Source organism: Podarcis cretensis, assembly GCF_951804945.1.
Source record: "Podarcis cretensis genome assembly, chromosome: 10".
In the NCBI taxonomy this organism is placed as follows: Eukaryota; Metazoa; Chordata; class Lepidosauria; order Squamata; family Lacertidae; genus Podarcis; species Podarcis cretensis.
The window spans coordinates 2,937,054-2,960,195 of NC_137179.1; the positions used below are offsets into that span (position 1 = coordinate 2,937,054).

The following is a 23,142-nucleotide window of genomic DNA, read 5'->3' on the forward strand; positions in this document are numbered from 1 at the left end:
GTTGTGTGATGTCAGAACCTAGGCACACCTGGTTTGTGACGTCATGGATTCCAGGAAAACATGGTGGAGGAATCAGCTCCCAGAGCTGGCAGAAGGATGAGCAGGTGGCTTCTCCTCATTCTGGCCCTCGCTGATTTCCGGCCCACCCATGCCGGAGACCCTACCTGCAAGTAAGTGCCAAAATGGACCAATGTAGCAAGGAGGTAGCACAGAGGCATCTCCCTCTGGATGTGGCCTCCATGACAATGGAGGCACAACTGAGCCCGAGTGGCCTTTTCCTCCCCAATCTATATCCCCTGCGGTCCACTCAGTGTCCTGACATCTACTAAGGAAAGTCAAACCCTGTTCTTGGAGAAGGCACAGGTGCTTGGCATCTTTTGCCTTTGACAGAAGTGTTTTCAGATCCCTGGCATTTAGATCAACTGTGAGTTGCCCAGGTCACTAGGCAAAGTGAAATCTCCCACAGGTTTATTCTAGACTAAACAGGTATATTCTACAATCATAAAACTGTGGAGTTAGAAAGGACCCCAAATGGTGTAGCATGGGGGGGGGGGGAGCCAGGCACAGGGGCACAACATTTCAACACTCGGTGATGCTTCAGTACAGCTGTGTGCTTTTGTCACTGGGCTCAGCTGAAAATGACTTCTCCATGTGAAGCAGGAAGAGATCTCTCCAGAATGACTCTTCTTATCTCTCCAGCTGTAATCTCCTGGGTGACACGGACGCCTTACAGTTGTATGCACATGTGCACTCTGTCTGTTTCCTGCCCACCCACCCCCTCTGTGTGACCCCGGGTGATGGCAACCCATGCTATGCCACTGATCTAATCCAAGCCCTTGCAATGTAGGAATCACAGCTAAAGAATTCCGGGCAGAGGCTATCCGACCTCTGTTTACAAAGGAAGGAGAGTCCATCACCTTCTGAGCTTATCACTTCTACTCTTGAGCAGCTCTCAGGAAAGCTCTCCCTTGTGTATAGTCAGAATCTCCTTTCTTGCAGTTTGAATCCATTGGTTCAGGTCTTCCCTTTGGAGCAACAGAAAATAAGCTTGCTCTGCCTTCCATGTGGTGCTAAGCACGACAGTTTGGTGGCATTGCATTTTAAAAGAATACAACACACAGGTCCCTCAGCAACTATCTATTGGGCATCAAAACAAGCATAGTGTGAAAAGCATAAGAAAGGAAGTAAACGCCTCAAGGGATGGAGCCTCCAAACTCCTTTCGGTTCTACAGAGGCAGCAATACATGGGCGGCTGAAAACTAATGGAAATGTTCCTTTCCAGGGGAGCCTGTGGAAGACGTCCGCTGGCAGTCAGTCAGTACTTGAGGAAGGTCATGAGTGGCACTGACGTCCTGCCAGGAACATGGCCCTGGCAAGTCAGCTTCCAGTACCCAAGCCAAGCTGGACTCTGGGTTCATTTCTGCGGAGGTTCACTCATCAGCTCTCGCTGGGTCCTCAGTGCAGCCCACTGCTTGAAGATCAAGACGTAAGCCAAAGGAGCAGCTGCTCCTCGGGTAGGAGAACATGGCAGGGTCTACAAAGCAGGCAGCCTGGGGGCATCTCATGGAAGCAGAGTCCCATCTTCTGCCTCTGCCCAACATGGAGTGTGAAGGTCTCTTTAGTTGTGATGGGTGAAAGCCACTGTTATATTAGTCCTTGGGGGATCTGTCTCAGTTTTGACACTCTGAAAGCAAGCATCTTTAGGGCTGCTGAAAGTGCAGACTGACCATGAAGAGTCCTCTCTCCTTCTGCAGCTTCCAGCAAATGGATTTCAGAAGCATTGCAGCCTTGAACCATGGAGGGAGAGCAGAGCCATCATGTACTTTGAATGTATGGCATGTATGCAGCCCTTAGAGTGACCCAGGACAATGAGCTGGTTCCTTCTACCCTTTTACCAACCGCTCCCTTTCCCCTTTCTAGCCCCTTAATCCGATGCCCCTTCCCACCTGGGTCACAAAAGATGTGAAAAAGGGTCCCTGGCCAGACAGCTGGACCAAACTCCTTGGCTCTGACTTGCCTCTCCATCTTATTCCTCCATCAGCTGAGCTGTGTCAGGGTTGGGGCTCTAGGCCTTTCACGGGAGCATCCAGACCTCTTTGGGTAACCTTTGTGCGGTCCAAGAACATTGTGCCACCAGCAGACTGGCAGAGGGGACATGAAAGAGATTTAAGAGCCTCGGATTTAAGATCTCCGGGTTGATGGCTTTTTGAGATTGATGGACTTATGCTGGGGACTGAAACCGGGAAGGGGTTTGGGTGGAATGGAAATTGGGAACTCAATATGCATATAATATAATTTGTTTTTTTGTTTTTTTAATGAGAGTGGGGAAATTTGTGGAATGGAATCTTTTCTGACCTTAGGGAAATGTATTAAGAATAAGTATAGATATGTAGCCTTGGGTGAGAGTTAAGATTGGATAAAGTAAAAGCGGTTTTTAAAAAAATGGTAAATTTAAGGATTCTGTTAGGAAAGAGAGAATGTGCAAGGATTTGCTGAATTAACAATTTGAATTAGACTACAAAAACGGGAGGTGTGAGGAGGTCAAGGAAATAAGTTAAAGAAAGAAAAACATGTAAAGGTTGGATTAGTTTTTTATTTTATCTTTTTTAAAAAATGATTGTATTTTTTCTCTTGCCTTTTTTATTTTTCTTGTTTCTTTTTCTTACTTTTTTGTAACCTTTAAAATTTTGAATAAATATTATTATTTTTTTTAAAAAAAGAACATTGTGCCACCAGCAATTAACCTATTCTTCCCTTCCAGAAAAATCTTTAAGGTGGTGGTTGGCATCACCAAGCTCTCACAGCCTGGTCCTGATGCCCAGCAGCGCTGGATAAAGAGGGTGGTAGACTACAAACTCTATGAGGATGACGAGTCGCTTCGCTACGGCCTCTCTGTGGTGGAGCTGGTGGAGCCGGTCCGCTGCAGCGACTACGTCCAGCCGGCCTGTTTGCCTGACGACAGCGTGGTACTTTCGATGCTCACTCATTGCTATATCAGTGGCTGGGGCGACATGGGTGAGGAAAGTGAGAGCCCCAGGACCTCCCCACGACAGCAGCCCCCTGTGAGGACTGACCCCACCCTGGGAGATCAGAGTGCAAATATGTCCCATGCCTTCAATGCCAAGTGTAACAAACACACAAGAATCGCAAGAACGGTTGTGAACAAATGTCTGGTCACAGAAGGTGGTGGACTCTCCTTCCTTGCCGAGGTTGGGTGGCCTTCTATCCCTGCAATGCAGGGGGTTGGAATAGACCCTTCCAATTATAGGATTCTAGGATTGGAATGCCCATTTCCTTCTTTCAGGAGCTGTGTTCATTTTTTTTTAATGAATGTTTATTAGCATTTTCAGAAAAGAACAAAAATAAACAAAAGAACAATAACAAAAATACAAAAGTCCAAAACTTAAAAAACACTTAAAAACACATAGAATTTCAATTACTTATTTTCATTTAACTTGTTTCTCGGACCTCCTCACACCTCCCCTTCTTGTATTCCAATTTAAATTGTTAACTCAGCAAATCCTTATTACTTATTTCTCAACTTTAACTTAATAATTTATTTTAACATGTTGTAATTTCATTTCCTCCTCTTCCATTTCCTCAATTTATTTTTACAAACCTTATTTTCATTTTTAAACCATTTTGAGAACCGATTTTAACTTGTCCAATCTTAAACCTAAATATTTATACATCGTTCCTTTCTTAAACATTTTCCTAAAAGTCGACCAATATTTCCTTTCCACAGCTTTCCCAATTTCCATACAGATAATAAAACAAAATAAAAACAAAGCAAGTTATAGTTATATACCCTTTGGATTCCCAGACTCCACCCACCCCTTTCCCGGTTTCAGTCCCCAACAAATGTCCATCTGTCTCAATATACTGTTTAGCCTGGAGATCTCACATCTGAGGCTCTTAAATCTCTTTCAATTCCTCTCTGCCGGTCTTTTTGATAGTCCTTAATATTAAGTCCCAAATCTCGGAGAGGCTCCGGCCCAACAGAATCCATGTTTCTTCCAGCCAGACCTCCTTACTTAAAAGTAAGACCTATGGGGTACTCCAAATCTTGTTTCATGCTCCTTTCCAGTCCAAATGTCCCCAAAGCTCCAGCTTCCACCTTGTCCAAGTTTATAATTCTTCGGTCTTCAGATCTCCACATAAGGAGATCTCTCAGTTTTCCACTCTCCAATTCAGGCCAGGCTTTCCACATCAAATTTTTATTTTCCTTTGTTACTATCATGTCAGACCACAAGTTGTAACTCTCCTTTAACATCTGCAAAATTGCAGCTCCTCCTTCCTTTTCTTCAGGGGGAACATATGTCTCCTTCTCCATATTCTCATGGCTCTCTGGTAACTGAGAGCTCTCAGGTTTCTCTAATTGTCCAATTGAATAGGCTTCCTGCTTCAAATCCTTATCAGGTTCAACCACATTGTTTACTTTTAAGTCCAGAATTATGACGCTTCTAGCCAAAGCATCAACTAGGCCTTGTAACAAGAGAACAAATGTTCTATCCAATTCAACCTGGATTTTCCCTCCTCCAGCCATTGTAATGTCCCTAAACCCCCTCTAGGGGGATTTTAGTTCCTTAATGTACCTTTCAGCTCAAAGTCCAAAAATCAAGTTAGTTTGTATCAGCCCTTTCTTATTTTCCAGAAATTGCAACAAATATAACCAGCAGCAGCATCAAAAACAAAGTTCTCCTTTTCCTTCTGACAGCTAGCTTGACAGCTGTCAAGCTCTTGAATGCTTCATCAACAGGCTCTCTCGCGGGACGCTCCCGGGTCTGGGGGGGTGAAACTTCAGCTCCCAAAATTAATCTTTTATCCTCCAGTAAAATTTCTTATAATGTCAAACCGTGAAAGTTAAAGTCTTTTTTTTAAAAAAAGAATTTTCTCGACCTTAGATGGCAGATCCTTTGCTTTAGCTTATTTACAAAGGGGGGGGGGACTTCCTTTTTAACCCTTCCCCGCTCGTTCCTAATTCAGCAAAATTTTCCTTAAATTCCAATTTCCGTATTACTCACGGGTTGTTACTTTAAAGTCCAATCGTTCCAAGGAAAAAGTCAGCGCTCTCCGACAATGGCTTGCAGCTTCACTCCGCAGAAGGAGCAATGTACTCTCAGCACCGCGCCGCACCCCGTCCCCGTTCCGGAGCCTTTAAAAAGGCTCCTTCGCAGTTTGGGGGGGCACAAATGGTGCCCGCCGAGTCACCAGGTTCACAGGCATCCGCGTCTGTGATTTTTAAGGGTCCCCGCATCACCGCCGCGGACAAGACCCGATCCTGCGGAGCCGATTCCCTACGGAGCTCGGAGGGAATCCGCCATTAGCCAATGGCACTAACCCGGAAGTCCCTTTCAGGAGCTGTGTTCAAATCCCAAAGTCTTACCATCCTCCACCCAGCCCATGACAGGAAAACACTGTATAACAAGACCATATGTCCCTTCACGTATTTGGGGAAAACACTGCTGCTCATGGGGGGAGCTTCTGCTACCTTCTCTTCCCTCCTTGCTCCCTTGCTTGCACTGAGAAGGCCCTGGCCCTGGTGGAAGATAGTCTGACTTCCTTAGGGCCCGGGACCTCTAAACTATGGTTATTCATGGACCTTAAGGTCCTCTGCGGAGCAGACCAGGAGAGGCGGTCCCGTAAATATGCAGATGACCAAAAATAGCTTTAGCATGTATAATGAAACAAGAATCCAATGTCTCTATTCAGACCAGGTCTCTCCATAGTTTTCAGTTTAGTAATAAGTTGTAATTCAGCAACTTCTCTTTCAAGTCTATTTCTGAAATTCTTTTGTAATAAGACAGCTGCTTTGAGATCCTGTATTGAATGTCCTGGGAGATTGAAGTGTTCTTCTACTGGCTTCTCTGTCTTGTGATTCCTGATGTCAGATTTATGTCCATTTATCCTTTGGTGTAGGGTTTGGCCTGTTTGTCCAAGATAGAGAGCTGAAGGGCACTGCTGGCACTTGATGGCATACACAATGTTAGAAGATGATGAATTAAATAAGCCTAAAATGGTATATTTAATGTTGTTGGGTCCAGTGATGGCGTTATCTGGGTGTCTGTGGCAGCAAAGTTGGCATTTGGGTTTATTGCAGGTACCCGTGTCCATGTTAAGTCTTGTTGCTGTATTATTGTGGGTGAGGAGTTATTTAAGATTGGGTGGCTGTCTGTAGGCAATGAAAGGTCTTCCTCCCAGACAATGACAGTTCTCTTTCTCAAGCTCTGGGAGGAAGACCTTATATCCAGAACAATCTTAATTGGTCTCTAAGGTCCTACTGGACAAAAAGAAATCAACTGCGTCAGACCAACATGGCTACCTACCTGAATTTATTTATGGCTTAGGTTTATATCCCAAGTTTTCTACAAGGAGCTCAAGGTGGCAAACATAGGTCTCCACCCCTTTTTATCCTCAGGACCAGCCCTGGTAGGTAGGTTAGCCTGAGAGTGGGAGACAGCCTGGGGATTATGCTACAGTATTTATTTAGCTATCTCTCAGGGTTTGGAGGGCAGGTGTCTCGACAGCTGCCTTGCCACATGGCGTTGATCGAAGGGTCATAAATCAACATCCTCCATAAATATCTCTCATTTAATTCCTGGATGCAAACTGAATGCTTCTTCCTGCCTTCCACTCACAGGGCATAAAATATCTGGCATCCTGCAAGAATCAAAGGTGAAACTCCTTTCTCTACAAACCTGCGGCAGCAAGAGCTGGTGGAAGCGGAAGGTGGCCGATGAGATCCTGTGTGCTGGATACGAGGAAGAAGGAGGCGACAACTCCTGCAAGGTTGGCAAGGGCCGAAGCCTTCTGGGGCTACAGCTGGAGAGGAGAAGGGAGGACTGGATTTGCTGCCCCCTAAGGAGGCTGCAAAGGGACGTGGGTGGCGCTGTGGGTAAAAGCCTCAGCGCTAAGGGCTTGCCGATTGAAAGGTCGGCGGTTCAAATCCCCGCGGCGGGGTGCGCTCTCGCTGCTCGGTCCCAGCGCCTGCCAACCTAGCAGTTCGAAAGCACCCCCGGGTGCAAGTAGATAAATAGGGACCGCTTACCAGCGGGAAGGTAAACGGCGTTTCCGTGTGCGGCTCTGGCTCGCCAGAGCAGCAATGTCACGCTGGCCACGTGACCCGGAAGTGTCTCCGGACAGCGCTGGCCCCTGGCCTCTTAAGTGAGATGGGCGCACAACCCCAGAGTCTGTCAAGACTGGCCCGTACGGGCAGGGGTACCTTTACCTTTTAAGGAGGCTGCAACTTGCACCTCTGAGCAAATGTCCCCCTTGCAGGGGCAGATTCATGCGTGCCCCACAACACAAACTCACACCCCTCCTGTTATGGAAAAATCTAGGTGCGAGGCTGCTCAGTCCCCCAGCTGGTCGGGCAAAGCCCACGGGTCCCTGCGGAATAAAGGAAGGAGTCCAGCCACCAACTGGAGCAAATAGCTGTAGACCAAAGTTTATTGCGCAACAGGTCCAAAGAGGAATTTTGAACCCCGAGGATGGTGGGACAAAGACTTTTAAAACTTTCCTGCCATATCCCAGAATACAGCTCGTACAGCATCATTGATACATCACTGACATGTCACAAAAGGGGAGGGGCAGACAGGGGTTACACTAGTTTAGCCTTGGCAACCATGTCCAGACAAGTGCTTGGTACAAGATTAGCATAAGCAGATATGTCAGGGCAAGACTCAGGTATAAGATGAGCCTAGGCAAACACCTCTGAAGCCCCACCACCCAAAGTACAACAGAACTTCCTTTGCATGTCTGGCCCCTTGGCAAGTCCGGTGATGGGATTAGGCTTTCCTTGGCCAACAATCAGCTCAGCAATTGTCACCTCTGGGCACTTCCTGGAGTCCTTTTTCAAAGGGAAAATAGCTTTGGAATGGAGGAAACTGGCAAAGGAGTTGATTTTATATTACTTTTAAAGCTAGATAACTTCCCTGAGCTGTCAAGTTGAAAGGATACATTCCGGCATAATATTTAACAACTTTTAAGATGTGCCCCCCCCCCGTAATTTCCATAACACCACCCAATCCAGACCACCACCCACCAGCCCATTTTCTTCATTCCCCTCTGCACCCAACTTTGCAGGACTGCTCACCAGCCCCATGCCAAGTCTGCTTTGTCAATGCCACCAATCTGCCCACCCCATCCCTCCCCTTTCCCAGCTGCTGAGGACCCCACTCAGCTCCAGCCCCACCTTCCTCCTTCACTCCTCATCTCCCCCATCTTCCTCTCTAATGAATGCTCCAGCCTCCACCCACCTCTCTCCCTTACAAAGCACCCAATGCCCCATTTGAGCCGCCCGCCTCCCTCTCAGGAAGGCCATAGCTCAGCAGGAGAGCAAGCACCTGCCTTGCATGCAGGTCCCAGGATCAGGCCCTGCTGGCATCTCCAGATCTAGCTGGGAGAGACCCCTGCCTGGTATCATGGAGAGCCACCGCTGCCAGTCAGTGTCGAGAATATTCCGCTGGATGGACCGAATGATCTGACCCAGCGTTTCTCCATATTCCTAGTCCTGCTTCTACAGACCCACAGCTTTCTGGTGAGCTATGCTGAGGAACCAGCAGATGATCTTGAATGGCATGGTCCTTCTCCAAAAGTGGCTGCTGCTCCTTAGGGCTTCCTTTCCCCAGAATGCCCATCTGCCCACCTGCTGACTGCCTCCCTCCATCCTTTGTTCTCCCCACACACAGACCGACGTTGGTGCCCCACTCATGTGCCGTGAAGCAAGGTCCGAGCGCTACTGGGTGATTGGCATCGCCAGCTTGGGGGTGCCCATCTGCAGCCTGGCGAAGCGACTGGGCATCTACATCTCCACGCAGCATTACCTCCACTGGATTGAAAGGACCACCCAGGAGAGACTCTCTGCGCCCAGCCGCCAACCGCTCCTGGCACAGAGCCAGGCACCAGATGCAACCACACCCAGCCCAAAGCAGGACCGTAGGGCTTCGCCCATGCCCAGTGGCAGGCCTTGGCCCAGGCCCACAGGATGGCATGCAGCTCCCTGCACCAGGCCCACCCGGCAGAGTCCTCCATCACCACCTGGGTGGCTGAGACACACAAGGTGGCACCCCAAGAAGGGAAGGCCCCCAGGCCAGGCCAGGCCTACTGCCAAGCCAAACCAGGGGGCAGCAGCTCCAGGCTATGGGGATTTTTACAGCTGGGATCAGGGGTACATTAACCCCAGGCCTCAAGCTCAGCCACCAGTTCTGCAGCCAGGGCAGCTGCTGCCATGAGGGGAGCATGGCATAAAGTCAAAGCAGCCAGGATGCCATTGATATGTATAATGTACCTATGAAGATATGTGAATGAAGGCAAATTGATGAGACTTTTTGGACTTTGGGCAGTGGGCACCAATGGGTTTTGTGCCATTGCTGGACCCAAAAGGTTTTGTGCTGTCGCCGGACCCAGATTTGTTGAAAAAAGACCCAATCCAGGACCATTCTTTGCCGTTTGTTCTTTGTGTCCCTTTTCTTTGAGTGGTTTAAAAGATCTGATGCAATTGCAGCAAGGTTTCTCTTTCAACTTTTTTTGCAAACCCTTGGCATCTATACCCAGTTAGGGGGTGTTACATTTAAATCTCCCGCTCTATGATCTAAGAAAACCATCTCTGCATGTCTCTTCCTGGAAACCAAGGTTCCCGTACAGCACAAATGTAAGAAGGGCTGCTGTTCCCCCCAGTGCTAGTCCTTCTCAGAGGAAAGCTGCTGAAATTAATGGGCCTAAGTCACGTTGGCACTGGGCAACAGAATCATAGAGCGGTAAAGTTGGAAGGGACCCCCAGGGGTCATCTAGTCCAACCTCCTGCAGTGCAGGGATCTCAGCTAAAGCATCCATCACAGATGGCAACCAAGTTTTCTGGAAATTTATTGTTAATATTGTTATTATTGATTAGTCCCTCTTCTGTGTCTAGCTGTGGTTTGCCAATAGAGCCAAATGCAGACTTGTTTTAGCAGCTGGATGAGGCCCACAGAAGGCTCACGTATCCCTGGTTGAGGGATCCCACACCTGCCCACTGGCTTATAGGATTCAGGACCAGCTTTCAGCAACAAAGATAAGCAGTGGGTCTTTCCCCCCACCCCACCCCCTTGACCTGTTGCACTGGGTAGATGAAGCAGGCGTTGGTGTAACCCCTTTGACCTCAGTGTTTACTGGTGAACAGACATAAGAACCTAAGAAGAGGCTGCTGGATCCGGCCCATGGCCCATCTGGTCCAGCATCCTGTTCTCACAGCGCATACCCCTCAACTGTCACACCTTGAGCAGGACGTCCCAGAATTACAAAAGCCCTTCCAGCTTCTGTTTGGATCCCAGGATGTCCCAATTTTCGGAAATTGCGCCTGGATGCTATTTTCAACAGACAAATCACAGCTATGTCTTCTAAAATTGTATAGTTACTTATCTCTTTGGCCCGGGGTGTGTGTGTCCCATAACTCCTTATCTTTCTCTGATGAAAAAAGGGACATCCTAAGGAAAAGTGGGACATTCCGGGATCAAATCAAAACCTGGGTCAGATCCTGTAAATCCAGGACTGTCCTTGGAAAACGGGGGTCCAAGAGGGTCCGCTGTTGTACACAATTTGAGTGTGCATGGGTAATGCAGGGCGAAAGGGGCACACGGAACAGAAAGGAGCCCTTTGCACACACGACTAGGGCTATAATGGGTGCTTTGCCTTGGCACTCTCGTACTCTCATAGGCATAAGGAAGTGTACCCTGTGCTGCAAAGAATGGATGTTGCAGTTGGCCAATGCCTGCAGGGATCAACATGACAGGATGCCCACTCCATGGGGCAGAAAGCCTTACTCTTTCCATGCTTCTGGGCACATAAACACTTCTCTCAGATGGAAGGGTTGTTCAAGAGAAGAGAAGAGAAGAGAAGAGAAGAGAAGAGAAGAGAAGAGAAGAGAAGAGAACTTGTGATGATGTCAGGCTCTCCACCTGCTGATCTGACAGATCTTCCGTTTTGTGATGTCATGGATTCCAGGGAAACATGGAGGAAGCAGCAACACCTGGAGCCGGCAGAAGGATGGGGTGGTGGCTCCTCCCTGTTCTGGCCCTCGCTACTTTCCGCCCCAACCATGCCGAGGAAAGCACCTGCGAGTAAGTGGGGAGAGAGGCAGGAGGGGGAATCCCACCCACCAACTCCTTCTGGATGTGGTCTTGAGGAGGACCATGGCTGACCCATGGCTGACCCATGGCTGATACATGGTTGCTCTCACTCCCCTTCATTGTGGTGGGTCAGAACTAGCATGTAAATACAGAGTCTGTTCTCAGAGGGCATCTTTCTCCATCTCTCAGAATACTAGAATCCATCTGGGTCACCCAAGGAAGCAGAATGGGGGACCAGTCAGGGGGACAAACAAAATGAAATTTGGATTTGCTGAACAGTCAATTTTTGCCACTGACCCCACCCACCACTGAGATGTGGGCCTCAGAAGACAGTGGCCCCTGGGCTAGAAAAAGTTCCCTCTGCCTTAAAAGCCTGAGAGCGATGGGCATTTGGGAGGCATCCAGAAGTGCAGCTGGGCATATCCAGTTTCTTCTCTCTCTTACCAAGCTGGCCAAGAGGAAGGGACTGACCAGTATTGGGGGCAGACTGGGGGGAGGTGATATATAATAATGATAATAATAATAATTTTTTATTTATACCCCGCCCTCCCCAGCCAAGGCCGGGTTCAAAGCGGCTTACAAGCAATAATAAAAACAAGATGAATGATTACAACTTAAAAACAAAAATAAAATACAACATTAAAATAATGGAACATTAAAATATTAAAAAGAGAGGGAGGGAGGAAGGGAATCAAATTGGCTCCAAGCGAAAGGCCAGGCGGAACAACTCTGTCTTACAGGCCCTGCGGAAAGAAATCAGATCCTGCAGGGCCTTGGTCTCATGAGGCAGAGCGTTCCACCAGGCCGGAGCCAGTGCTGAAAAGGCCCTGGCTCTGGTTGAAGCCAATCTAACCTCCTTACGGCCTGGGACCACTAGGGTGTTGCTATATGTGGACCTTGAGGCTCTCCGTGGGGCATACCAGGAGAGGCGGTCCCGTAGGTTCGAGGGTCCTAGGCTGTGAAGGGCTTTAAAGGTCAAAAGCAGCACCTTAAATCTGACCCTGTACTCCACCGGGAGCCAGTGCAGCTGGAAAAGCACTGGGTGAATATGCTCCCATGGCAGAGACCCCGTGAGGAGCCTCGCTGCAGCATTCTGCACCCGCTGGAGTTTCTGGGACAGCTTCAAGGGCAGCCCCACGTAGAGCGAATTACCGTACAGTAGTTAAGCCTGGAGATGACCGTCGCATGAATCACTGTGGCCAGGTCGGGGCGGGAAAGGTAATATATATATGCAATGTCTCTGATCCTCTTCAGATGGCAATCTGCGTCTTGCTTTCCAGCGGAGTCTGCGGAAGGCGTCCCATGGCGGGCACGCATACCCTCCTCCGGATTGTAGGCGGCAGCAACGTTCTCCCTGGAACGTGGCCCTGGATGGTCAGCTTCCAAGTCATTACACGGAAAGGATATGTCAGTTTCTGTGGAGGCTCCCTGATCAGCCCTCGATGGGTCCTCAGCGCAGCCCACTGCTTTCAGAAACCAAAGTAAGCAAAGGGTTCCCAAGGAGTGTGGTCACGGGGTCTGCAAACCTGGCACCCAGGGCGGGGGCATCTCATGGGAGCAGAGTCTCACCTTCTGCCTTCAGACGGGTGGCTGCTGTCAGCATCGCAGGGCGTCAAAACTCAGAGTCATCCTCTTAGGACAATGGAATCGGAAGCCCAGGAAAAGCCCTGCTGGATCAGAACTCAAGGTCCAGATAGTCTATTGCAGGCATGTCCAACAGGTCAATCGCAATTGACTCATCAATTGCGGGACTGATCTTGGTCGATCGTGGGCTGAGAAAGAAAATCCTTTCTCCGCAGCCTCGAACAAAGCAGCAGCTCTTGCTGCTGCCACCATTCTCATGCAAGCCTGAGCTCCTCCTTCTCCAGCCGAGCCTTCTGCCTCCAAAGTCAGCTTGCCTCCCTTCCCCACCACCCGCTCTGCGCTTTGGGGGTGGGGGAGAAAGGGCTGCTTTGGGAGCGGGGAAAGAGAAAAGCCCTGTGTGCTTCTACTATCTCCTCTGATCCATGTAAAGTAATGTAACAACACACCGTATTTTTCACTCTATAGGACACACCAGACCATAGGACGCACCTTGTTTTAGAGGGGGAGAACAAGGGGAAACATCCTCCCCCTCTCTGCTCAACGCCCCTTCAGCGAAGCGGCAGGAGAAACAGAGCCCCTTCCATTTCTCCTCCTGCTTCGTTGAAGGGGCGCTGCGCAGAGAGGGAAAACTTTGCAGCGCCTCTCCAGCAAAGCGAAGCCTGGAGAGCAAGAGGGATTGCTGTGAACCGACCCCTCTCGCTCTCCAGGCTTCAGTGAAGGCAACCCGAAGCCTTCGGAGCACAGCAGGAGTTTCCACTGCGCTCCGGAGACTTCAGGCGGCTTCAGCGAAAGCAATGTGAAGCCTCCGGAGCGTGGCAGGAGCACTCCCTCTGCGCTTCGGAGGCTTCACATTGCTATCGTTGAAGCCAAGGAGCCTGCATTCGCTCCATAAGACGCACACACATTTCCCATTAATTTTTGAAGGGGAAAAGGTGCATCTTATAGAGCGAAACATACGGTAGTTTGACTTTTCTCACTTGTTTAGTTACTTGTCCATCTGGTAACTATTTGGGTCTGACATTATGATATCCAAACATAACTATTGCATTTGTGAAATAGAGATCCATTTATTTACTTATTTCATAACTTAATGACTTTGGAGGGTGGTAAATCACTGCCAATTTTTGATAGTGGATAGTAGATCACAACTGACTTGAAATTGGACATGCCTGGTCTAGCGGTTCTCCTGCAAAACTTGAAAGGACACTGGGACTAAGCTGGCCCCCTACTCTTTGATTCATGTTTCCGGGACTCATCCTATAGGTTCTTTCAACTATGAAGTGTTACTGAAGTTTTCAGTTTCAGGGCCACAAATCTGCAAACTGGACAGGCCTTTCTGGAGTTCTTTTGAGAAACTTTTGCTCCAGAATTTGCCACTCCAGAGTTTAACGAAAACAGCAGAGGTAGATGAAAAGTCAAATTTATTACACTTTAAAAAAGGAGAGTAATTGGCATATTTACTAGAGGTTTTAAACAGAATTAATGAATAGCAATGTTTGTAAGAATGCATGCGTTGGGGTAAAGCGTCCTGTAAAATGCAATATTTCATGAAAAGAGTGTACATAAGCAATTTGTTTGGGGGCAAATTGCTCTGCAAAAATGTGTACATTAAGAGAAACTTACAGTAAAACGATGATGAATTTTTATGAGGACTTTTTTAAAAAATGACGCGGAGAAGATTAGAAACATGATAAGAACCAAAACCAACACCCCAAATGTAATTTCCAAAGATTTCCCTCCACCCCATGGATCAAAGCAACTCTTCATCGCTTCATCACTTTACTTAAAACTTTGCCCCAGTTTGATGAGGGACCACCAATGAGTAAGCTGTTCGCATCTGGTTTTCCAGATCCACCTGGTGGCATTATGCGAGAAGGGAGATGTGCAGGTCATAACCAAATTGGGGGAGGGGAATGAGGCAAAGGACAGTGAGGCCTGCCTGCTCCCCCCTCTCCTCAGACCCAGCTGTGCTCCCTGTACTCCAACATCCAGCCAACTTCGGCTGACCTTCATTTTGTTCAGGAGCACAGTCCTCCACCCTGTGCGTATTCTTTGTTCCAGGGACATACCATGGATAAGACTGTCGATTGGTGCCAACCGCATCTCCAGCCCTGGCCCCGATGCCCAGAGGCGCTCGATCAAGAGGCTGGTGAACCACAAGCTCTACAGGCGTGATTCCGGCAACAAAATACACAACGACATTTCCTTGGTGGAGCTGAACGAGCCAGTCAACTGCACGGACTATATTCAGCCAGCCTGCTTGCCGGATGACAGCGTGGTGGTTTCCTTGCTCAAGCACTGCTATGTCAGCGGTTTTGGAACCATGGACCCGAAAAGTGAGATCTGCAGGGAAACCAGGCCCCCAGAAGGAGTGGCCTGGCTGTGTGCCTAAAGTAAATTTGCAGACCACACCTTCCCTGCCGATCAGTTTCGCCAAAGAAACGTAATAGCAATGGTAGTCAGGGTGGAAATTACAGTGGCCACAATCGTAGTCTAGAATTTCGATTCCTGCGTTGTAGGGGGTTGTGCAGGATGCCCCTTGGGGGTCCCTTCCCACTCTAGGATTCTAACTTGGTAGTTACGGTTGGGCTGTGTACATCAGAAGCCCTGAGTCTTAGAGGTGAGGCAGGTGTGTGCATGTTTCACAGGGCAGAAAGGGATAGAGATGGTTGGTTTTGAGAGCCATTCCACTTCACAGCTTCAGGGCAGATCACCTTCTCCAGACATAGATGCTTGCCCCCAAATCTCAGCTTAGTAATGATGGCTTTGCACGCAGAAGATTGAGTTTCAATCTCTGGGCAGGGCTGGTGGAAACTCCTGTCTAACGCTGCTGTCGCTCAGTGTATGCAATACTAGGACAGATGGAGAGATAGGGAGGGAGAGATGTGGTTTCAGGAGGAAACGGAGAGTTTTGGGGTCTCTAAGGGCCCCTAGAAACCAGGAGCTCACCCTACTCTGCAGCCTGACGTACCCTTGTCTCTGATCTCACCCCCAGCCCATCAACAAGGTTTTAGGGGGGGGGGTGATATTGCTGCACCTGCCTTCATGTCTCTCTCCATTAGTCCTGGGGGTGAAAGTTGTGTGGAGAGTGAAATCTGAACTGAGACTCCCCCTCCCCCACTTTCCCTTTCTGTTCTCAGCGGGGGAAAAGCCCGATATCATGTTGGAAGGTTCTGTCGACATCATCCCCACGGCGACTTGCAGCAGCCCGGTCTGGTGGTCCAAGCTGATCCTTGAGGAGAACATCTGCGCTGGACGCTTGGAAGGAGGCGTAGCTACATGCAAGGTGGGTGAAGCTATGACAAAATCAAGGCTACAGGTTTGGCTTGGGAGCGAAACCTTCCGGTGCTCCTGGAACAGCAGAGCACTTGCTCTGAACATGCAAAACATCCCTGCAATTCAGCTTCCAGCATCTCAGGCAGTAGCTGTGAGAGAAGGGGAAGGCCACTCCAGGGACCAATCCTTGGAGAGCTGCAGCTGGCCTGAGCAGAAAATGCAGGGCGAGATTCACCAGTGGAAAAATTGGCATAAGGCATTCACATAAACATGAATGTCTTCCTTGGAGTTCAGGGGTCTTCCTTAACAGACACAGGGCAGATGAAGATGATCCCCTTTGCCCTCAGCATCCCTCCAAGCTCTGCTCAAGAGGTCGCCACCCTTAGCATCTGGACTCAGAAGGCATCACAGTAGGGGCCATTGCCTCACTGGTGGATATGAGTCCTTTAATGCCAAACCACCAAAAAGGTCAGCTCAATTTTATGTTAGTTTCTGTTTGCCACTGTGCAGCTGCTTAGAGTCACAGGACTCTGTTTACATTCCAGAGACAGTCCAGGCTGTTGGACGTCTCACGGGAGACGGGATGTGACGTTAGTGGTTTCCTGTTCCTTTGTTCCTTTGTTTGAGTTGCTCTCTGCTCTCACAGAGAGAGGATGTGTTTTCTTTGCTCTCTGCGTAGCTTAGTAATAAAGCACAACATGTAGCCATAAATCTCATCACTTCTGCATGCTGCTGGAATCTCTGCTGGATGGAAATGTGCCTGAGGCCTCCTCAAAGTCTCAGGTCATTAATTATTTGTTGGGAGGAAAATGAGCTTTATCAGTTTGGCCGAGCGGAGATCCCAACAAGATATTTGCCAAAAGAGAAAATCCCACAGTGGAAGGGTGTCACCAACAGTGGCCACATTTCTGGAGATGCTGCAAGAGACTGACGGTGGTGTTCTAGTGGTGAGCATAGCTGCACTCCAAACAGCTGACCTCGGTTTGGTTTTCAGCAGACACAAAAAGCCCTACTTTGTCCTGGTTGGCTCGAGCGTGGTGCTGAGAAATCCAGGGTTGCTGGTTCAATCCCCATATGGGACAGCTCCAAAGGGTTGGACTAGAGCAGGGGTAGGCAACCTAAGGCCCGAGGGCCGGATGCAGCCCAATCGCCTTCTCATAGAATCATAGAATCATAAAGTTGGAAGAGACCACAAGGGCCATCGAGTCCAACCCCCTGCCAAGCAGGAAACACCATAAGAGCACTCCTGACATATGGTTGCCAAGCCTCTGCTTAAAGACCTCCAAAGAAGGAGACTCCACCACACTCCTTGGCAGCAAATTCCACTGTCAAACAGCTCTTACTGTCAGGAAGTTCTTCCTAATGTTTAGGTGGAATCTTCTTTCGTGTAGTTTGGATCCATTGCTCCGTGTCCGCTTCTCTGGAGCAGCAGAAAACAACCTTTCTCCCTCCTCTAGGTGACATCCTTTTATATATTTGAACATGGCTATCATATCACCCCTTAACCTCCTCTTCTCCAGGCTAAACATGCCCAGCTCCCTTAGCCGTTCCTCATAAGGCAACGTTTCCAGGCCTTTGACCATTTTGGTTGCCCTCCTCTGGACCCGTTCCAGTTTGTCAGTGTCCTTCTTGAACTGTGGTGCCCAGAACTGGACACAGTACTCCAGTACTCAATTCAGCCCACGGACGGTCCGGCAATCAGCATGTTTTTACATGAGTAGAATGTGTTCTTTTATTTAAAATGCATCTCTGGGTTATTTGTGGGGCATAGGAATTCGTTCATTTTTATTTTAATATAGTCTGGCCCACCACATGGTCTGAGGGACGGTGGACTGAAAAAGGTTGCTGACCCCTGGACTAAATGATTCTCAGGGACCCTTCCAACTCTGTGATTCTATGACCCTCAATATGCAGAGCAGGGGCTCTGTTTCTGAGCTACAGCCTTCCCTTAGATTAGATGAGCTTCCTTGGAAGTCCACCTAGGCCAACCATCAGCTCAATGGATGGTCCAGGGTGCAGGATGCAACTCTGTGATGCTTCCAGCTCTTTGATTTTGCAGCTCCCAACACCTTCCAAAGTGCCAGTCCTTACACATTGCTTCATCCTGCCAACAGCAACAGATTATTTGCACAAGCGAAAGTGCTGTTACAGGTCCAACACCACAGCCGGAGCTTTCATATGATATCTTCACAAACCTTTCCTCTTACAAAGCTCCACTTCTGACCCATCGGGCTGTCAGCACGCTCCTCCTCACAGGAGCCTTTTCTCTCCCGCTTGCAGGGCGACAGCGGTGGCCCCCTCATGTGCCGGGAGCAGAGGTCCGAACGCTACTGGTTGGTTGGAATCACCAGCTGGGGACCGTCCTTCTGCGGCCAGGAAAAAAGGCCGGGGGTCTACACCTCCACACAGTTCTACCTCGACTGGATCAGGAAGACGACCAAGGAGGACTTTTCCCTACCCAGCCACACACCGCTATTGGCAGAGCCCCAGGCTACGCCACGGCCACACCCACCTCCAAGGCCACAGCCCCAACCGGGACAAAATGGGAATTTGCTATATCCCAGGCCCCCTCCAGCAGCCTGGAACATGAACGGGCCTTGGCCACCCCCCAAGACCCGCCCTCAGCATCGTCCTGTGCTCTGGTATACGAACAGACCCAACTCCCGCCGTACACGGTATAGGAAGCCGGTAAGGTGGCGTCTGAGGACAAGGGCCCCAGCTTTGCACGCGCAGATTTACAGGCCGTGGGTCATGATTAACACACCCCCACCATGGATTGAGTTCCAGGCGCAGGAGCCACCCGGGAGCCAAGTTTCTTACAATGGAAATGGTCCCTAGCTCAGCCGCTTGAAGAGTAGCAGTCAAGGGCTGATTTTGACTGCTAGGCTTGGGTGGCAATGCCAGGGGTGCCCATGGGCATGGTGGATGGGCTGCCCCTGCCAGATCTCAGAGCCCACAACCCGTCCTTTGCTGGTCCTGGCTTGAATATGAAGTTGCATCCAGATGGGAGCTTAATACTGCAAACAGCTTGTTGGTGACACTTTTTAACAAAATCAAAACATCAAAGTTCTCTAAATGAATAAAACCACAAATGAATGGATCAACAGGTGAGTGTTGGTGTGCTGCTTTTTGCAACCCAAAGCAACAGCTCTCCTGAATCATGCTTGGGAGGCTGTAAGGTGAATTATTTGTGTCACTTGCTGTGATCTACTTCTGTTCTTTGAGCTGCAGATCCAGGCTGTTCCCAGGAAGCTGCAATGCTCTATTGGCTAAGCCAGGCCTACCTGCACCAGGTGAAAGGGATTCCTGAAGTCATGGTGCTCCCTGGAGTTGCAGCCAAACCTCATTTTCCAGCCACAGGTGCATGCTTGAAAGCTCCAGGTCCAAACAGTTTTGTTTCTCTCCCAGCTCTTTCCCGGGCAAAATCTGCATTTTACCACTGAATTGGAGGCAATTGTTTCCACCAATTCAGCAATAAAATGAGGGAGAACCAGGACAAAAAACCCAAAAAAAACCTGTGCTGGTACAGGGGGGGGAGGTTACCGTGGGGCGAGGTCCAGGACCTGAGTTGAGGGTCGGCAAACAGTCCTCCTCGGGCAAAGCGGGGTCCACAGAGGGAAGCCGGGCAAGGACAGGAACTCTGGGGGAAACAGGACTGGATGCTGGCCGAAACAGCTCTTCATCGACGTTGCTCCCGCAAACTGGGACCGGGCTGACTGGCCTTTATCTTCTCTGAGACCAGGGGCGGCCCCGGCCCCCAGGAGACCCGCCTCTCCTGGCCTTAAGGCGAGCACTCCTCCTGGGAGAAACCAGTTCCCTTCGCCTCTCTGCCCTGAGTCTCTGCAGTTCAGGAGAGGCTGAAGGGTTACTGGGCCCAGGGGGAGACTCACCTGTAGGCACTGAGTCCTCAACCACCTCTGGAGCCAGAGTGGGATCACCTGGTGCCTGCTCCTGAGGATCCGGCACAGGTGCAGGTGCTTCAGAATCAAGGCCCTGCCCCAGTTCAGCTGGCCCTGGAGGCGGGGACTCCTGTGCAGGCTGGGATTCCTCCGGTTCAGCCTCTAAATCGGATTCCCAGGCCATCACAAAAACCCTGCTTGGACACGGAGCTTTAAAGCCCGACCGTAACGCATCGCCAAAGGAAGTCAGGAGGTGGCCTGAATGCCCTTGAGCCAGTCACTGCCCCTCAGCTTAAGGCTACTTCAAAAGGCTGTTTTGTGGGTTAAGGGTGGAAAGGGAGAATCATGTCTGCCACCATGAGCAACATGGGGGTGGGCAGGAGTGGGATAGAAATGCAATAAATAAAGATATTGTTATGTTCCGAGCTTGGATCCTAGAGCAATAGGCAAGTAGGGTATGTGAGATAAGAAATGAGTCTGGTGCGCTTCTGCTGCCACTCAGCTTGCAGGACTTGTAGCAGAGTAAACACAGCGTATGCTCTTGTGTGCAAGCATGCAGGAAAAAAGAGTCTGTACGCGGCTTCTCCTCTAAGCAGCAGCAATAAATCAGAATCTCCGGAGATGGCATCATGTCTCCCTTCGTCTCAGTCAAAACCGAAAGCAGACTGAACATAGAACAAAGAACAGATCCCCAGATGGAGACCGCACCCCCCTCCCAGTGGGCAGGACGCAGACTCTGAGCTGTTTAACCCTGTAAGCTCCTCACACCCCCTCTCGTCCTGCACTACTGGGGGCATGTAAGCATACCACTTACCCCAAAAGCAACCCTGCACAGAACTCACTCTGTCTCTGGAAGCTCAAAGGTTTAGTAAACCCATCTGCCAGATTCTGCTGGCTTGGACAGTACTTTAGATTCACCAAGCCTGTCTGGACACTCTGACACACATTTTGGAAATGTATGTCCAAATGTTTGATTCTGGACTTGAACTGTCCAGACTTTGCCAACTTCAGACAGGGTTGATTGTCTACCCAAACAGTGATGGGCTAACAACAATCCCCACATATTTCTTGGACCAAACAAGTGTAAAACTCTAGTTCCCTACAAAGCTCTGACAACGCACTGAACTCAGCTTCTGTAGAGGAAAGCACAATGAGACTTTGCTTTCAGGACTTCCACCCAACTAGAGATTCCCCAAACTTTATTACCATCCCAGACACAGACTTCCTGTCTTCCAGATTCGCCCAATCACTGTCAGTCCAGGAGGTGAGCTGTGCTTCACCCTCAGCTGACAGTTCGAGACAGAAATCTTTGGTATCCTGCAGGTAACACAGCACCCTCTTGATACCATTCCAGGCACTCACACTTGGCTTTGTAGCCTCCCTGCTGAGCAGATTGGTAGCAAATGCTATGTCTGGTCTGCTCCACTGGGAGAGATACAACAGACTACCCAGAGCTGACTGAAAGATCTCAGCGTTTTCGAACTCAGCACATTCCCCAAGCTGACTGTCTTTCACGTAGCTCATCTCCGTGGGTGTTCTGACCCCTGCACATTCAGACATTCTGAACTTCTCAAGCAACTGCTCAATCTTGCCTTTCTGACTGAGCAAGAAGCTTCCATCCTGGGTTGTATCAAACTGGACGCCTAGGTAAATTTTCACTGGACCTAGGTTTTTGAGTTGGAAATGTTTTCCAAGCTCTTTGGCATAACCTTGAATCTGCTTCTCGGTCCTGGCCACGTAGATTATATTACCCACAAACACCGAAACTAGCTCCTGTGACTCTCCTGACCCCTTCAGGTACAGGCAGCTATCAGCAAGACTCCTCTTGAAACCCATGCTCTGCAAGGCTTCGTTCAGACTCAAGTTCCAGTTCCTGGCCGATTGTTTCAGACCATAAATGGACTTGTGGAGCTTCCATACTTCATCAGGCCTATTGCCCTCAAACCCTGGAGGAGGGAGCATGTACAGATCCTCCCTCAGGTCTGAGTTCAAATAGGCTACATCCACATCAAAGTGATGCACCTGTTGACCTTTCTGTGCAGCAACGGCTAAGAGCATGCACAGAGTTTCACTTGTGGAAGTAGGAGCATACACTTCAGTGTAATGCAGCCCCTTCCACTGTGTGAAACCTTTGTCTACTAGTCTAGCCTTGTACTGCGGTTCTCCAGTTGCCGTGGGTTTAAGATGGTAAACCCAACAACTGCTCATGGCCTGCTTGCCTGCTGGCAGCGTCATGATGGAGAACATGCCTAGAGGATCCATTGAGCTCAGCTCTTTCTTCATTGCCACTTGCCATTTTTCTGGCTTCTGCTTCAGGCAATTTCTGAACTTCCTCAAAGCTCTCTGGTTCACATTGAGCCAGACCGACCCACATGCTAGTGACCTCAAAACTTTCAGGTGGTTTTCCCTTTGTAGTGCAAGCTGACCGCCTGAGCGCTACTTCAGGTACCCCCTCTGACCCACTAGGGCCAGCTAGAGTGTCCTTGCCCTCAGAGGACTCCCCCTCTGACTTACTGCATCTTCTGGACTTCTCAACTGGACCTGTGGGCGATGAAGTTGCACTCCTTTGCACTAGCTTAACAGCTTTAGGAGATGCCCTTTCCTGTTCTTGCCCTTGGTCAGGGATCTGATCCTCAGCAGCAGGATCAGTTTCAGCTTCTTCCTCCTCAGCAGAGTCAAGCAGACTTTCTGAGAGGATGTCAGGATTCCCATGGATATGTGTCCATCCACTTTGCTCACAGAACTCAGCACTCCTGCTAACTAGAATCCTAGACTGTTTACCTTCGGGATAGGCAAACCTCCACCCCTTGGTCCCTGGCTCATACCCACAAAAGATCATTCTTTGGGACCTAGAGCCACCCTTTCTACGCTTGGCCTTTGGTACAAGGACCAAAGCCTCACACCCAAACACACAGAATAAATGCACCTTGGGCTTCTTACTATGCAGCAGAAAATAGGGCGTGTCCCCTACTACAGAACTGTACGAGCGGTTCAAAGTGAAAGATGCAGCCTTTCATGCTTCTGTCCAAAAGTGTTGAGGTAACCCTGTGTCAAAAAGCATGGCTTCTGTTGCCTCCTGCAGCGTGCGGTTCCAACATTCTGTCACCCCATTCTCCTGAGGAGAATGCATGACTGTCAACCTGTGGCATATCCCTTTCTGGTGGAAGAAGTTCTGCAGCGCAGATTGGGGGAACTCCTCACCACGATCTGATTGAAAGCTCCTGACCTGCAGTGAGAACTGTAGTTCAACTGCAGTGATCCAGTCTTTCACCAAGGCA

The 23,142-nt window shown here is 49.5% G+C and overlaps 2 protein-coding genes across 3 annotated transcripts; both read left to right on the top strand.

Moving 5' to 3' along the window:
• Positions 1 to 1,932: 1,932 nt before the first annotated feature.
• LOC307224859 (coagulation factor XI-like) lies at positions 1,933 to 9,441 on the top strand (the record flags this gene model as incomplete). The annotated part of the gene is made up of 4 exons (XM_079992029.1): positions 1,933 to 2,100; positions 2,721 to 3,015; positions 6,641 to 6,789; positions 8,691 to 9,441. The coding sequence occupies 4 exons, from the start codon at positions 1,933 to 1,935 to the stop codon at positions 9,231 to 9,233; spliced, it is 1,155 nt and encodes a 384-aa protein (XP_079848155.1). The 3' UTR covers positions 9,234 to 9,441.
• Positions 9,442 to 10,871: 1,430 nt separating this feature from the next.
• Positions 10,872 to 19,065, top strand: LOC307225101 (acrosin-like). Of its 2 annotated transcripts, none has more exons than XM_079992868.1 (5): positions 10,872 to 11,096; positions 12,386 to 12,586; positions 14,751 to 15,025; positions 15,830 to 15,975; positions 16,313 to 16,375. In XM_079992868.1, the coding sequence occupies exons 1-5, from the start codon at positions 10,987 to 10,989 to the stop codon at positions 16,349 to 16,351; spliced, it is 771 nt and encodes a 256-aa protein (XP_079848994.1). In that variant the 5' UTR covers positions 10,872 to 10,986; the 3' UTR covers positions 16,352 to 16,375. The 2 variants fall into 2 exon arrangements, with proteins under 2 accessions (XP_079848994.1, XP_079848993.1); XM_079992867.1 differs by lacking the exon at positions 16,313 to 16,375 and adding an exon at positions 18,246 to 19,065 and having other exon boundaries at positions 10,936 to 11,096.
• The last annotated feature ends 4,077 nt before the right edge of the window (positions 19,066 to 23,142 follow it).

Excerpts from the sequence above, each read along its gene's own strand:
- LOC307225101 (XM_079992867.1), top strand. The coding sequence starts at position 10,987 with ATGGAGGAAGCAGCAACACCTGGAGCCGGCAGAAGGATGGGGTGGTGG. Across the intron at positions 12,587-14,750 it reads CACTGCTTTCAGAAACCAAA|GGACATACCATGGATAAGAC; the intron begins GTAAGCAAAGGG and ends TCTTTGTTCCAG. Across the intron at positions 15,976-18,245 it reads GAGGCGTAGCTACATGCAAG|GGCGACAGCGGTGGCCCCCT; the intron begins GTGGGTGAAGCT and ends TCCCGCTTGCAG.